General features: G+C 42.1%; 1 protein-coding gene across 2 annotated transcripts in view; it reads right to left on the bottom strand.

Moving 5' to 3' along the window:
• RYR3 (ryanodine receptor 3) overlaps positions 1-16286 on the bottom strand; it is a gene marked incomplete at both ends in the record, with an annotated part of 530337 nt that overhangs the window by 163996 nt on the left and 350055 nt on the right. For both annotated transcript variants that reach the window (XM_080708162.1, XM_080708163.1), the window contains 2 exons: positions 11409-11546; positions 12288-12390. In XM_080708162.1, coding sequence (XP_080564288.1) covers positions 11409-11546; positions 12288-12390 — 241 coding nt within the window. The remainder of the gene's footprint in view (positions 1-11408; positions 11547-12287; positions 12391-16286) is intronic.

The following is a 16286-nucleotide window of genomic DNA, read 5'->3' as shown; positions in this document are numbered from 1 at the left end:
ACACGTAATGGAGACGCGTCTGCTGAGCTCATGGCAAGTCTAGGATTTCCATCCTCGGAGTGAAGCTTCAAGAGAGCCCTGCTTGGTACAATAGTTAATTTCATGGGATTTAAAAAAATCCATAATGTTCATTTCAAAAGAGCAAAAAGAAAAGAAAGAATGATACGTAGCCAAGCACTCGTTTTCTGATGAAAAATAAAGCAAATCCTCAAATGAAACGTCATAGGCAAGCTAGCCATGTGCATGTGGTTTCCTTGATAATTACAAATGATTCAATTTATGAGGTTATTATTAGCATTATAACTCACTCCATTTTGCAATTACTGTAATTAGGGACAGTCACTTTTAGGCAATTATATCAAATATACAATCCATAAGCCTCATTTTAGATGATTATTCAAGTTAACTCAGAATGGAAATATTTCTAAGGTAATATATTGTTAAGGAATACTTGAAGCCTGAGGGATACTTTAACAGAAAAATAGCTGAGTGGAGCTTCAAGAGAGCTCTGCCTGGTGCACTAGATAGTTAATTTCATGGGATTTAAAAAAGCCATAATGTTCATTTCAAAAAGCAGTAAGAAAAAGAAAAAAATACATAGCCAAGCACTTTTTTTTTCTGATGAAAAATAAAGCAAATCCTCAAATGAAATGAAAATGAATAAAAGTAAAAATCTAAAAGTTAAAAAATTAAAAATTTAAAAGTTAGAAGTTAAAGTTAAAATCCTTTACTTCACCACCTGATTTCTGGACTAGTCAGATGTTCTGTATAAGAATGAAGAATTAGAGTGTCTTTACACTAGAGCTAGCTGAGAAGAGACAGCAAATGAGACTGCACTGCACTCAGGTTAAACTTAGAAAGCCATTTATAAAGCTCACTTTACAATGGGAAAAGAAACATAATTATGTGCATGAGAATTACATACATTTATTTTTAAATTCTGGGAGATTAAGGTCAGCTTGTGGCCACAGAGGCTCTGGAGGCATGAACAGGTGGCAGATCACTTCCAAGTGTGAGGGACAAGTGTATGTTGACCTTTGCTCTCCTACTCCCCCAAGGATGCCCATGTCCTAAGTCCCAGAAACTAGGAATATGTTACTTTACTGTGCAAAAGGGACTTTGAAGATGTAACCAAATTAAGGATCTTGTGATAATAAGATTTTTGTGGATTGATTACCTAGGGATCCATGTAATCACAAGAGTCCTTGTAGGAGGGCCAGAGTCAGCGGAGAGGCCAGGGGCTACCACTGGAGAAGGAGGCCACCTACCAGCCAAGGAATGCAGGAGCCCTCTATAAGCTGGAAATGGCAAAAATGGGTTTTCTATTAGGGGATCCTGATAGCAAAAGAGGTCACTTCTTGGAATATAGTTGAACCTCTTTTAGGACTAAAGAGACTAATCCTACAATCCCACTCACTCATTTTAGACCTGTGACCTCCATGACTATAAGATACAATAAATTTGTGTTGCTTGTGGCACCACTAAGTTTGGGGTAATTTGTAATAGCAGCAGTGAGAACTCTTATGCTCCAAAGCATAGGAAGCCCTGGGGGAGGGTATCTGACTCTTTTCTGAGGCCAACAATCTGACAGGCTGCTGGCATACCGAGGTCTGCCTCCACCTCCCCAGATCATAGCAGAACCAACAATAAGCCAGAAAACGCCATCTGCAGGGCAGCTCTGGGCCACCAGGCAACACACCTAGATGACAGACAGCATGGTTCAGCTCCTGAACACAGCTCTCTTTGCCTCCATTCTACCTCTGGACATCAAGGACTGTAACTATATCTCATCATAAAGCACCAAGTAAATTAAAGATGAAAACCACCACACATAGCAAATAGTACTGACCACATGCCCAGAATGAATTTTTCTCTATTTCCTTCTTAACAGCACCTTGGTTTCATGCGGGGTATCTCTCCACCTTATGGTCTATGTTACCCAACTTTGTTCTGTTGATTAAGTCAATCAGCACATTCTGTTCTCTAGGTCACAGGCCGGTGCATGGCTTGGCCTGTGATCAAGTTCCCCAGTCACAGGTGCTCTCACGATCATGCTTGGAGTACCAGAGCTTTTCCCTTGGACACTATAGTGGATGGATATGAGATACAGAAATGCAGCCACTGTCTTCTTGCCGGCTGAGGGCGAAGCTGAAATGTAGAACAGGAAGACCGTGCGGACAGTGAGTACAGCCAATGGGTAAACTCGTCTCGGTGGCTGTTCCATCTCAAAACCCACAGGTGTGTCAGCCAATGATATTTTTTATTGTCTGCTATATGTGAGTTAGTTTCTGTTGCTTATTTGCTAAAATCCCCTGACATGATAAACATAGAGGTGAAGTTCTTATGGCCTATACTTTGTATGCTTACTTCAGAAGCAGAGATGCACAAAAACTTCCAAGTACCAGATATGAACCTGAGTACTATTTTATTGAATCTCTAGGTTCCCTAATTTCACCTCCTGGGACAGGAACTGTTGTTATTCTCCCTTTACATATAAGGGAACTGAAACATGCAGAGGCTAAGAAACTTGCCTAATATTACAACTAGTAAATAGCAAAGCTAGGATTTGAACCTACTTGCTGGGACCTAAACTCATCTATTTTACCATCATAGAGCTGCTTACCTCCATAAAACTCGGAAAAATAGTCATCTTTATTAATGCTTTAAATCTATATTATGCACACTGTCTAGATGTTCTCTTAATAAACTATTAAACAGATTAAGAAGTAAAATCTTGAAAAATAATAAACTTCAGTTCTTTTTCTGATGCCCACTCAGCTAGTCCAGCTCAATTTTTCCACCAATAAAATAAAATTAGCCTATAAAACTCCTCTTGAAGAAAATGAATGTGTGTGGTACAGTTACAAGAGTAATAGGCAGGGCATAAAAATACTTTCTTCTAGCTCTGGCTGTGTGACCTTGGGGAAGTCACTCTATCCCTCTGACCACTTCTATGAAGTCAAGCTACTTGTGGCCCAATATTTCTAAGATGCCATGTCTAGCTGACCCACTGAGCTCTTAAAAGAATTGCATTAAATTATTAAGATAGTAAATCAAAGTCTCCATCTTAATTGGTAAAATGGATAAACACCAAGAATTTTACCACCACATTTTAATGCCCTATTTCAATATTACTTTGCTTGATTTTCTGAGCAAAACCTGAAATTGAAGAAATAAAACAAAATCTCAAAATTCCAGCACTTCCTAATGGCTGCAACTAAGTAGCCATTATCAAAGCACCATTAACCATGAACGTGGAGGAGATGAGTTGTGGAGAGTCAATGACCTTTCTGATGGCTGCCCTGATTGCTGGCAGAGAAGGGAAATGTCCTACGTCAGGGGTCACATGGCACAGTAACACCCTCTGGATCTAGTGTGGAAACCTTGTACCCTCTGCGCTCTGTGCTCAGACTTTTCTCAAGACCAAAATTACAAAGTGGCTAAATATTCACTACTTGTTAGCAGAGGAGGTCAGGTTGGAAGCCAAAGTCACTGATGCCAAGGAGATTTTGGCAAACCCATCACCCCGATTCCCTACGCGTCCCCAGGGTCTCTGTCCCAGGCTCTGCAGCAGGGACCAATTTGCTTCATTTCACTAGGAGGCGGCGGCTATAGGAATCTCAGAGAATGAAGTTACAAGCTCTCTGAAACGAAAGGAAATGCCCATACAGACCACTGGAGCACTGCTTTTAAGTGACGAGAAAGAACTGTTCCAGTTACTGTCTTTTGGGCATGATTAACAGGTGCTGGCTGTTAGAAATGCTTCCCCTGGGGCTCCAGCTGTGTGTACCCCAGCTCTGTATTTAAGTTTTGGACTTATCTGCTTGTTGCCTTCTCTACTGGCTTCCCTAGCTGAGGAATAAGGCAAAAAATTTGAACTCTTCCCTGGAATATCTTACTCTTCATAGTAATGGCAGCAGCCAGTGCTTATGAAGAGAGTCCTGCATGCCAGTCAGTGTTCACTGACACTCTCATTCAGTCCTCACAAATACCATGTTAGAATACAAAACACAGATACAGTGTTGGCCCTTATTAACAGAATCCTCACTTTTTTATTTAGGTGAATTTTGTTTAATCTGATAAACAAAAGTGGATTCTCGTGAATGGGCACTCTGCTGAGGCAGCGGTGGGAGCGTGGGAGCTGTCAGGTGGAGGTGCACAGGACGCACAGAGCTCCTGGCCATGCCCACAGCAGGTCCTGGTCTCTGCGCCACTGCCAGCCATGCTGGCCTGGCCGCCCTTGAGCCGGTTTTCATGACAGGCTATGTACACACAGTTGGATACTTCTGCTAAGTGTGTTTCTAAATTTCCTTCCCTAGAAGGTTTTTCATCTTGGTCAAGGCCAGAGTAGGGGTAGAGGCAAGTGGGTGAGCAAATGCTCCTGCGTAGGACTGTCTCCCAGCCAGCTGGACGCTCCCTAGCTGTCAGAGGCAGCACGGTGAGCCACCGCAAAACCGCATTTGGGTTGGCGGCCGGGTTCTGCCAATCCCTCTCTACAGCTCCCCCGGGCCTCATTCATCAAAAGGAGATAATTAGCCTGTTGTTTCTGAAATCAGTCAGCCAGACTCACAATCACTTGCTCAAAACATCCAGGCGATTAAATAGCGGATGATGAAGATGGGAAAGAGTGGGGAGAGGGGAGAGGACAGACGGCCTTGGCTGCTGTGTAGCCGAGACCTGGACTGAAGATGGGGTGGAGTTGAAACTACAAAGGACACAGGGGCCTGGGACCTGTCTTCACTCTGCGGGGGAAGCAATGAGTGGCTCTTGTTTAGCTTTTATGGCAATTCAATGAGGAGAAGAAGTGGATAGGAGACAAGCTGCCAGTCCCTTTCTGGGCTCCCCACACAGTTTCAGAAGCTCATGGGGCCCTGGATATGAAGTACAATTCAAAACTTGGCCTCCTTTATTCCTTTCCTTCCTTCCCTCTCCTCCTTTTCCCTTTCTCTCTCTCTTGTAGTGGGGGTTGAACCCAAGAACATTCTACCTCTGAGATATATTCCCAGCCCTTTTAATTTAAAACAATTAGAAACAGGACCTCATTAAGTTGCAGAGAGCCTTGCTAATCTGCTGAGGCTGGCTGTGAACCTGCGACCCTCCTGTCTCAGCCTCCCAAATACTGAGATTACAGGTGTGCACTACGGCTTGGCCCATCGCTTACTTGTTGTAAGACCTCGTCCACATTGTTTAGCTCCTCTCAGGCTCAGCTGCCTTGTGTGCAAAATGGGAGCCTGGAGGTAACTCCATGTGGGCACGTGTTGTGAGGACAGGTCTAACAGCGGTGCTAAGTGTGAGGGTTTCTCTCTCCTGAGAATTAAACTCTCTTCTCCACCTCTAAAACACAGGCTGCACAGAGAGGGCCCAGCACTGGAGAAGCAGCCTGTAGGGTACCTGGCATGCATCTGTTGCTGTGAAGCGCCCGGCTGTAGCCAAGCTTCGTGGCTCTGGGCCCTGCGCTGTCTGTCACCCAGAGGGTGGGCCAGGGCCTCCTTGCTTCCGATTCTCCTCTACACTTCCCCTAGGACCAGTGATGCTCCTTTTTTCCTCCCTGGGGGGTTATCAAGGCCAATAAGGCTGCACATGGAGACCCTTCCTGTGACCTCTGTGGGACTACATAAAATCCAGTTAGCCCTTCCCGACCCCACTCTGCAGCACGTCTCCATGTGTCCATGCAACGGCTCATCTCTTGGGAACTCTTGAAGGCTCTCCTTAACGCATTCTTCCCCACATTCCTGACTATCAGGATATGCCAACCCTCCCTTTAGAACGTGTCTGGCACTTAGAATCTACCGTTTTTGGTCATTACCTGTTTATTCCTATTGCTGCTGTGACAAATTGCTGCAGACTTTGTGGCCAAAAACCCCACAACTTTACTATATCGCATAGTTCTTTAAACCAGAAATCTGACCCAGATCTGGGCAAATCAGTATGTGGCAGGATGTGTTCCTTGTGGAAGGCTCTGGGGCATCCTCTCTCACCCTTACTGCCTTTTAGAGGCTGCCCACATTCCTTGGCTCATACCCCTTCCTCCAGTAAATCAGAGCCACATCCTTCCTACTGCACACTCTGCCTCTCTTCTGTCAATGTCTTGCACTCATAGAAGCCCATGTGATTCTTACTCTGGGTCCATTCCCATTGTTTCTACTTTGTCTTTGAAACTAGCCAATCTCAGCCTGGTATCATTCTTGGAATATGACTTGAAGTTTTCTGCCTCCTGGCCTTTGTCAAGCAGCATTTGCCCAACATTGTTCCTGACTTGTTTTATATACCCAGTTAATTCATTATTATTATTTTTTTTTTGCGGTACTAGGGATGAAACCCAGGAGGCATTCTACCTCTGAGCTACACCCCCACCCTATTTTTTATTCTTTATTTTGAAACAGGATCTCACTGAGTTGCAAAGGGCCTCACTAAGTAGCTGAGGCTGTCAGTAAACCGCAATCCTCCTGTCTCAGCATCCCGAATGCTGGGATTACAAGTGTGCACCCACCATGCCTGGCCCCAGTCACATTCTATATAAATACCTTCCAACCCTTCCTATGACCATTTATTGTATTTTGTCTGTGCTTTTTTAAAAAATAATATATCCAACCTCATGATCTGATTGCATTATTTATTCATCTTCATTTTCTATTCCTCATTAAAAAAAATCTCTCTCAATTTGGTATTGGGGATTGAGTCTGGAGTGCTCCACTACTGGGCTACATTCCCAGAATTTTTAATTTTAATTTTTAGACACTCTTGCCAAGTTTCCCAGGCTGGTCTTGAACCTACGATCCACCTGCCTCAGCCTCTCAAGTCCCTGGGATTACAGGCATGTACCACTTTTTAAAAAATCTTTTTTTTTTTTTTTCAGTACTGGGGATGGAACCCAGGGGCACTGTACCTCTGAACTACACCCCCAGCCCTATTTTTTTTTTTTTTAGTATTTTTAGGTTTTTTGAAACAGGGTCTCATTGAGTTCTAAAGGCCTCGCTAAATAGCTGAGGCTGTCTGCAAACCGCGATCCTCCTGTCTCAGCCTCCTGAATGCTGGGATTACAAGCATGTGCCACCACGCCCGGCCTGTTTTATTTTCTTATTTTTTTTTTTTATTTTGATGAGCTTCAAGTGACCAGCATGCAGCTGGAGGTCAAACAAAATATGCCAATGAGCTGAATATAGAAATGAGTAAAATGTGATCTCTGCACTAAGGCCAACTTAAAAAAAATGATACATAAAAACCAGGAAAAAATACATGCCCCGTTAGAAATCATATGATATGCCTGGGGCACTGGGAGGGAGGATGAAATTGAAAGGAAGGCTTCACAGAGGAGGCATCTCTGTGTGTGTGTCTCAGGTGGGACAGTTTGGAGAGATGTAGAGAACAGGCTTAGAAATACTGCCTGAGCCCCAAGGTGCACCCACCATGAAGTCTCACTTTGCATGTATTTGCACTAGAGGCCCAGGGCTTTTGGTGTCAAACAATAGATGTTTTATCCTCTTCAGGACAAAATGAGCTGTATAAGAAGAATTTGGTATTATTCTATTTTAGGCATTCAGTAACAGGGCATAAGGTGCACAAGTAGTAGCTTTGGAGCTTGATGGGTACAAGGTCACCTCTGGGATCAGCTCTGGCTCTGTGACAGGGGAGAGCAGGTACTATCCAAGGTTAAGAAAGCCAGCTCTGCCCTGTGAGAGGTAGTATTCTATGGAGAACAGTTCAGGGCTAGAGACAAAAGAAGGATGCTCCTTTCTTCAGATAGGTGTGGCCATGCTCATTTACAACCGATTTTGATAAAACCATTACAACCTGATTTTATTAATAAACAATGTTACCTGAAGCTGAATTGCAATGGCTCATCACAGGCCTCTGAGCATGGAGACCAGATTTCAGCAGGGAACCTCCCTCTCTTGACTCTTCAAGAGCATATTCTTAGGGACAACTCTTCACCAAGAGCAAAGGATAAAAAAATAAAAAACACTCCCCCTGGGGAAAGCATTCAGTGCACCAAATTTTACCTGCTTGTGTGTGTGTGTGTGTGTGTGTGTGTGTGTGTGTGTGTGTGTGGTACTGGGGGTTGAACACAGGGGAATTCTGCATCTGAGACATGCCACCAGACATTTTTATTTCTTGTTTTGAAACAGTAGGTATCACTAGGTTGCTGAGAGTCTTGCTAAATTGCTGAGACTGTCTTTGAACCTGTGGTTCCCCTGTCTCAGTATCCCCAGTATTAGAATTACAGGCACGCGACACTGCACTAGCTTATCTACAAAATTTGACGGTGATTTTTATTTTGTTAATTTTAGAATTTGAGATAAATAGCTGCTTGGTCTCTTATTACTGAATCGTTCCACATTTATATTTAAGGAAACCCTGCCTAAAGTGCAGTGTGCATTGCAATGGCCTAGATAAACAGGCAAGAAATTTCCAGGGAAATTTCTGGATTCCAGGGAAATTTCTGGATTGAGAAATGAAAAGAATGTGACATTATGGTGGGTTGCTACTCTAAGACTTTAACTTCTTCATTATCTTATGGTACTTTGATAATATTATGAGTTTTCATTGACAACATGTGTTGGAATTACTTTTGGCAAATCTCTTTCAAAATCAGCCAGTTATAATTCGGGCAAGTCTCAGAACATTCCTGTTCCCTTCTTCCTAGAAAAGTTAAGGTTTCCTTCTTGCAGGTTGTATAGCCAATAGCAATTGTTTGTAGAGAAGCAATTATAGGGAGGACTCACCACCACCTTCCCTCTAAGTTTAAATCTTTGGCTTGGTTGCCTTTTTTTGTGTGTGTGTGTGTGTGTGTGTGGTACTGGAGATGGAATCCAGAGACATTCTGCCTCCGAGCTACACCCCTGGTCCTATTTTTTAATTATTTATATTTTTTGAAACAGGGTCTCACTGAGTTGCGAAGGGCCTCGATAAGTAGCTGAGGCTGTCTGTGAATCATGATCTTCCAGTATCCACCTCCCGAATGCTGGGATTACAAGCGTGCGCCACCACACCGGGCCTTTGGTTGACTTTAAAATGTTAAAACTTTGGATTCTGTTGCGTTCTGATTTTATTAATAAACAATGAAGCAAAGTAGTGATTTACCTCACAAATGAAAGCAAGATAAAAAGACAATGATGTTTAAAAACCATTCGACATGTGAGTATTTGTGTTGGAGTCTTGTGAGATATGTGTTGATAAGTTCCTTGGGAAGCTCTATGGTTTCATGAAGGAGCACCCCAGTGAAGGAGTCAGAAAACCTGAGTATAAGTCATGGTTCCTTCACCTTAGTTATCTTGGGTCAGGGGCAAGCAGCCATGATGGAAATCTTCTGGAACCAAGTAGGGGTCAATAGAGCAAATAAATGAACCAGTGTCCCTTGATTCTTCTGAGTTCTAGTTCTCTTTATACAATGAAGAAATAAAGAACACTATTATGGTCTAGTTAACTAATACACACGAGCTGTTTGGTAAACTGTCAAGTCACTATGTTATTATCATTATCTACGGTGTCATGATTTTATGAAATGCAAGGGTAAGAGGAATCATGCTAGCAATGACATGGATAGGTTATTAATAATTTATAGAACTTTGAACTTTTTTGTGGTTCTGGGGTTTGAATCCAGGGGCATTCTATCTCTGAGCTTCACTCTCAACCTGATTTTTTATTCTTTTTTTTTTTGAAACAGGGTTTTGGAGTGCCTTACAAGTTGCTAAGCTGGCCATGAACCTGCCATCTTCCTGTCTCAGCCTCTCAAGTACTAGAATTACAAAAGTGTGCCATTACACCCAGATGACTTTGACTCTTTATTGTGATTGCTCTGAGTGAGGGAATCCATGTTTCTGGAACACCCATATACTGACAACCAGACATGCTTGAACACCTGGGCCATTTCCTACTTCTGGGATCCCAGGATGGAGCTCCCAGGACTTGAAGATTGAGCCTCTCCTAATTCTACCCATGGAAGGGAGGCAGCGTGGGGTGAGGACATGCCATCCCACACTGGGCTGGCCCTTGGATGTGTTGATTTTACCAAAGCCAGACAGAACACGGTCTGTTTGCTGGAGGTCCGAGGGGAGTGAAGATTACAATCCTAGGTGCTAAACATCACCTGAGAATGAGAGCGATCTCACAGGGGCAGGTGAGTGATTTCATCTGGCTAACTCCATTCACCAGACACAGAATGGTTATTTTGTGCAACCTCAGTCATGACATACTCTTTGTTAGAAAGAAGGTCAGAAAGAAGCATCTACTTTCAAAAATAGGCTCTTAGCAGGTGACAGAGGATATATGTGGATCAGTTTAGTCTATTTTTGGTTTATGCCTTGGCAGTAACCACAAAAGCAATCTGAACTTCCTTTCTTGTGGCTTTAGAATCTTGCTGGCATACCCTTGCCAAAGACCTACCCATCGGTGGTGATTGACATGACTGACTGAGGGCTGCCCAAGCCATCCCCCACACACTTGCCCTTCCAGAGGCTTCCACACTTCTATGATGGATGGTGAGGACTTGTTCTCTTCTGAGATATTCTGACAAAGATAAAAGGTCAATATAAAGAGCAACAAGATGTATGAACCCCAAAGTAGTATTTTCAGACAAACCTGATCATATCTCGACAGTCTATTGCTCTAGTCTATGATTTGAAAATGTGTTCTAGGATGGATAGGGACAGGGACTAAGATAAAAGGGCAACTATATTAAACCTGAGAAATTCCTTCTTCTTTTGACAAATGATAAATTTACTGAATCTGTATCAAGGAACAGATTGAATGTATATAATATTCAGACAATCTTCCTCTTGAAATGTTAATGGTTTAGAGACAGTCAACTGCCCTGTAGGACAAATTATGGTCTTGTTTCAACATGAGTCAAAATGGTAGGAGCTGTCTAGAGTGTAAAAATTAGAGAAATAATTTGGGTAAGTTTCAGCACTGTTGAAAGACAGGTCAAAGGGCTCTAGGATGCTGCATTATCAGTATTATAGTAAAAAAAAAACCTCCTATTTCCTTTACAAACTTTGATTTACTATTAATTTATTTCCTCACTGGGGCAATTTTTCATGCTCAGGAACCACAGCACAAAGTGACAGAAAATGACAATGGTTAAAAGAGAAAACTGTGGAAACAGTAGAAAGAAGGACAGAAACCTGTTTGCAGGCATTTCTAATTAGACAGACAAGTGCAGACAGCAAGCACTCAATCTTTAGGTTTCAGAAGAGTCTGAAAATCAGTTCCTTCAATCGGAGGAAGAGCAGAGCCCAAAATACATAACAGTAACTATCATCAATGATAACAGAATGCCCAGATGGCCCCTTTGAGGTTAAGCAGCCCATATACATATTATGGTATTTGTTCGAGAGCCAATTACCCTAATTAAGTCTCAGAAGAGACTCAGAGTTGAGAGTACTGAGATTGAAAGGCATGTCACTTACTAGGGCATCTCTCCTCCTCCTCCGTCGGCTGCTCCTTCGCTGGCCTGGGTGGACCTCTGATTTTGTATATCAAGGTACGCAATTTTGCTGTCCAGGAACTGTCCTCTTCCTCCTCCTCCTCTTCCTCCCAGGGAACCCCTAGAGTTTCACACAGTGAAAACCCAAACAGAACATGACACTTTTTTGCTAGATAAACACAAAAATGCGGATGCCCATCTTCTTGGAACTTCTAGAGTGACTGTAGGCAGCTTCCCATGACTATTTACCTACATTATGCCTTTTGGGAAGTTTTTGAAAAAGACAATTTTCTGTGTACCAGAATATTGAGTAATTTTAATCCCAGGGCTTTACTTTCTTTAACCTGTACTCAAAAAGGACTCTAGGGTCTCCAGAAGGAAAGAGTTTAATATTGCGTTATTTGAAATGAAAAGCTCTGCTATTTCTTACGTATTACTCGACCCACCGATGTGCAAGCAGCACAAATGCTGAAAGCCACTTAAAACCGACAGATGGGTATCGAAGGAGGGGCTGCTGGCTTAGAATCCTTAAGTGCAGAAGTTACTGCCTCCCTTGGCACATAAGTTGCAATAGCTAAAAAGCAAATGGATCATCCAGGAGCAGAGAGTTCCAACTGCGTCATGCTAACTGGGCGAGGTGTATATTAGGATGTTATTTTCCTTATTTCTCTGGAGACCTTGCTCCCCCCCTTTATCTCCAGAAAGCATTCTCTGGTGTATGTTCTCTGATTCAAGTAGCTTGGATAGTCAATCCTTGACCAATCAGTATTGTAATATTAACGGCAAGAGTAACCTTCCACCCTCCCAACGAGGGTATCCAGAGCAGACTGTTATGGATCCAGCCTGTCTCTAGGCAGCTCACCACAGTGAACAAGAAGGTCCTCGTGGAAGTCATAGAGCTCCTCCCGGATCTCCTCTGGGCAGGGGCAGTTCTCTCCCAGTTGAAAGTTAAGAAGCATGTTGATCTTTGAGAACGAAAGAAAAATAGTTGGTTCTCAGTGTTGGTTAAGGGAACTCAGATATTATTTTAGATAGATACTTAACTTTTTTTTGCAAAATTACCTAACTTTAAAAAAGAGTGGCCAGTATTTAAAGGTAACTTTTACTTTTTTCTCATTACTAAGGCAATTTATTAATTATACAAAATTTTGAGAATATTTGAAGCAGGAAGTTGATTGTGATCCACCACCCAAAGATAACCATGGATAATATTTTAGTTAATGTCTTCAGACTTGTATATCTACAGGCATTGGGACCACATGTTAAATACATATTTTTTAAAACCACATATTCCATTTGAATATCTTATTTTTTTATTTTTATTTTTATTTTTGGTGGTACTGGGGGTGGAACCCAGAGGCTTTCTACCTCCAGGCTATACTCCCAGACCTTTTTTTTATATTTTATTTGGAAACAGGGTCTCACTAAGTTGCTGAAAGCCTCACTCAGTAGCTGAGGCTGGCTTCGAACCTGTGCGATCCTCCTGTCTAGCCTCCCAAAGCGCAGGGATTATAAGCGTGCGCCATCATGCCCGGCTGAATATCTTATTTTTAATAGGTACATTGCATTTTATTTTATGGATGAATTACAATTCATATCAAATTTATTCTATGTTATGATACATTTAAGTTTCTATTTTTTCCTTATTACTAATGTAGTTTTGAGCTCCCTTTTATATAGTTTCTGCTCACATATCTTATCATATTCTTAAGAAAAATGACTGGAACAACAAGTTTGCACATTTCATATTTTTTTCCTGTAGTACTGGTATTTGAACCCAGGGGCATTCTTTCTCCAAGCTATCCCCCTATCCCTATTTTTTATTCTTTATCTTGAAACAGGATCTCACTAAGTTGTGGAGGCCCTCACTAAGTAGCTGAGGCTGGCCGGGAACCTGTGATCCTCCTGTCTCAGCCTCTCAAGTACTGGGATTACAAGTGTGTGCCACCACATCTGGCTAAGTTTGCACATTTCAGTGGCTTTTGATGTGAACTGCCAAACTGTTCTCCAGAAAGCTAACAACAATTTGTATTATTACCAAATTTATACAAGTATGTATTACTTTGCTATCTCCATTACAGTATCACATTTGCAAACATTTTACAATTTAATGGTTAAAAAATGTCATATCCCTTTTGCTTTAATTTGCATATAATTTCCCACACATACCGACCAATTCTATTCATTTTTTACATTTTTTGGCTGTGTTCTTGAGGTACCATTTGTAATAAAATATTATCCATTAAACAGGTTGGAAAAGTCATGTTTGTTGTTTTTCCAGAATTGGAAGTTATGGTAATCATGTCAACGTATACTAATACATTGTTTATTAAGTAAATATATAAAGTCTGAAGTTCTGGTTTCACAGTCAGAAAACTAATTTCTTGACCGAAAGAGCTTTCCTTTGGTGGAACACTTGGAAAGCTGGGGCCCACTACCCATATGGCAGAAAATGGAAAGCTTGAGAGAGGAACTGAATAGAATTTTATGCTGCAGGTGATGTACTTTAATGAAATTCTTTTGCACGTGAAAGGGTGGCTGATTACACTCCACTAATGGCTAGTAGGACTAATCTTAATCTTATCTTCTTCTGTACTTAGTTATATACTTCAAGGATTTTTTTTATTATGAAAACCCTCTGGATAGAGGAAATTTAATCTTTATTTTCTCCTCAAAGTTTGTGAAAGAATATCACCATTAAAAATTTTTAATTTCCATGCATTCTATCTTCCAAGTGATTCCGCATTTATTATCCCCCCAATGATGCTAAATGCTTCTTATATTGAGAACTCCATGGGTAGGTCTCTTCTAGAAGTAATTCTCTAGAAGGGTGGTAGATACAACAGTTGAGTTTCACAGAAGTTAGTGTTCCTTCTTTCCCTCCATTCCTAGACCAGTGGCACCAGCATTACCTGAAATCTTGCTAAGTGCAAAGTCTTGAGCTCACCCTATACCTCCTGAATTAGAAACCCTCGGGTAGGACCAGAAAATGTGTTTTAGTAAGCACTTCAGGTAATTTTGCATAAGAGTCACTGGCCTAATGCATTAAGGATTAGTCCGAGTTACAGACTTCTGAGATGAGGGAAATACACATACATCTCTGACGTTAAAACTAGCTAAAGTAATACTTCCAGAATACTTACTCTATGACCCCTCAGGCTAAGAAATCTAAATGAATTACCTCATGGGATCCTCACAAGAACCCTGGGAGGGAGAGAGAAATATTACCACATATTACAGCTGCAGAAACAGAGACACAGGGAGGTCATGGGCACAGGACCCCTCAGGAAGTGCCGAGGAGCCCTGCAGGCTAGCGCTGAAATCACTACATTATTCTGTCTTCCTATTATTCACAAGTACATGAAAGAACTGTCATTTGCCCAGCAATAGGAGGAGTATTCACAACCAATGCTAGTCTGAACAACAGCCGATAACATGTGTAAGGTCTGCAAGAATAATTCTTGGGAGGTGACTGGGCAAAGGCACACTCATGCATTTGACACAGCACAATACCCGTTCCAATCAGTGCAATGGACCTACTTGTTTTTTATTTAGCAAAGGGATGCTAAATATTTCCTTGTCCTCTTTAGCAAGACCAGTATCATTCAAATGAATCTTTTAAAAGCCAAGATATGTAATTCATTTTTAAGTTAATATAAATATCTATGTTCTGTAAAACAGGTTAGGGAAGTAATTGGATGAAGTTGTAGTTGCGCCATTAATATAAAGTAGTGGTAATTATGTTGACAACAATTTATAAACAGGCCGACTATTAAATATATATAATATTCAAAGATCTGGTTTCAGAGAGAGGAAATTAATATCTTCACTGAGAGGTTTATCTTCTCTTTCAAAGCCTTGGGGAGCAGAGTATCCACGTAACCATCCTGCAGAGAACCAACGCTGTTGAGCAGCCGGGATGCATGGAAACTCTTATTCTACGAGATGCCCCTCCCTCGTTTAAAAGATTCCTACCAGGATTTGGACTCTTCTCAAGCAGGCCTTCCCATCTGGGTAAGGCTGACCACAGGTAGGATACTGCAAAGAACCAACACAACACACCACCAAGGCTGTTCACACGCTGTGTCTGATTCTCCAGGCTTCATGAGGCTGAGAGGCTGCTGCAGGGCCCGAGCCCCTAGGCAAGGGGGTTTGGTCACAGTAAATGAGGAAGACTATGTAAAAGCTCTCATAAATTGGGGTCCATTAACCATCTTCTGTTTGTCTCCGTAGAGGGACAGTGGTTTCTGGAAGGCTGGTGGACATTTTCCTGAGCAGTGGGTTACTGCTGTGGTGTCAGCTGAGCCTCCAGAGGGGTCTGGTCTTAACTCATTAAAGGCATAGTTAGCTGGGTGTGGTGACACATGCTTATAATCCCAGCATTCGGGAGGGAGGCTGAGACTGGAGGATTGTGGTTTACAGACAGCCTCAGCTACTTCGCGAGGCCCTTTGCAACTCAGTGAGACCCTGTTTCAAAAATAAAAAGACTAATGCCGGTGTGGTGGCGTACGTTTGTAATCCCAGCATTCAGGATCCTGAGTTAGGAGGATGGCGGTTCTCAGACAGCCTCAGCTACTACTTAGGGAGGCCCTTTGCAACTCAGTGAGACAGTGTTTCGAAATAAAGAATAAAAAATAGGGCTGGGATATAGCTCAGAGTTACAATGTCCCTGGGTTCCATCTCCAGTACAACAACAACAACAACAACAACAACAACAACAACAACAGGATAGATAGGAGTGAGAGGTGGGAGGGAGATGTGTGGCCTGTGATGTCAGTCATCATTGGCACGGGTCTAGACCTGTCTCTTGGGGCTGTGGTGGCTTGAGGAGACTGCCCTAGATGTACTATCTTCCAGGTGA

The sequence above is a fragment of the Muscardinus avellanarius genome (assembly GCF_963383645.1).
Source record: "Muscardinus avellanarius genome assembly, chromosome: 12".
NCBI classification, from domain to species: Eukaryota; Metazoa; Chordata; class Mammalia; order Rodentia; family Gliridae; genus Muscardinus; species Muscardinus avellanarius.
Note: the sequence above shows the minus strand (reverse complement) of the source record. Positions and strands in the feature narration are given on the sequence as shown.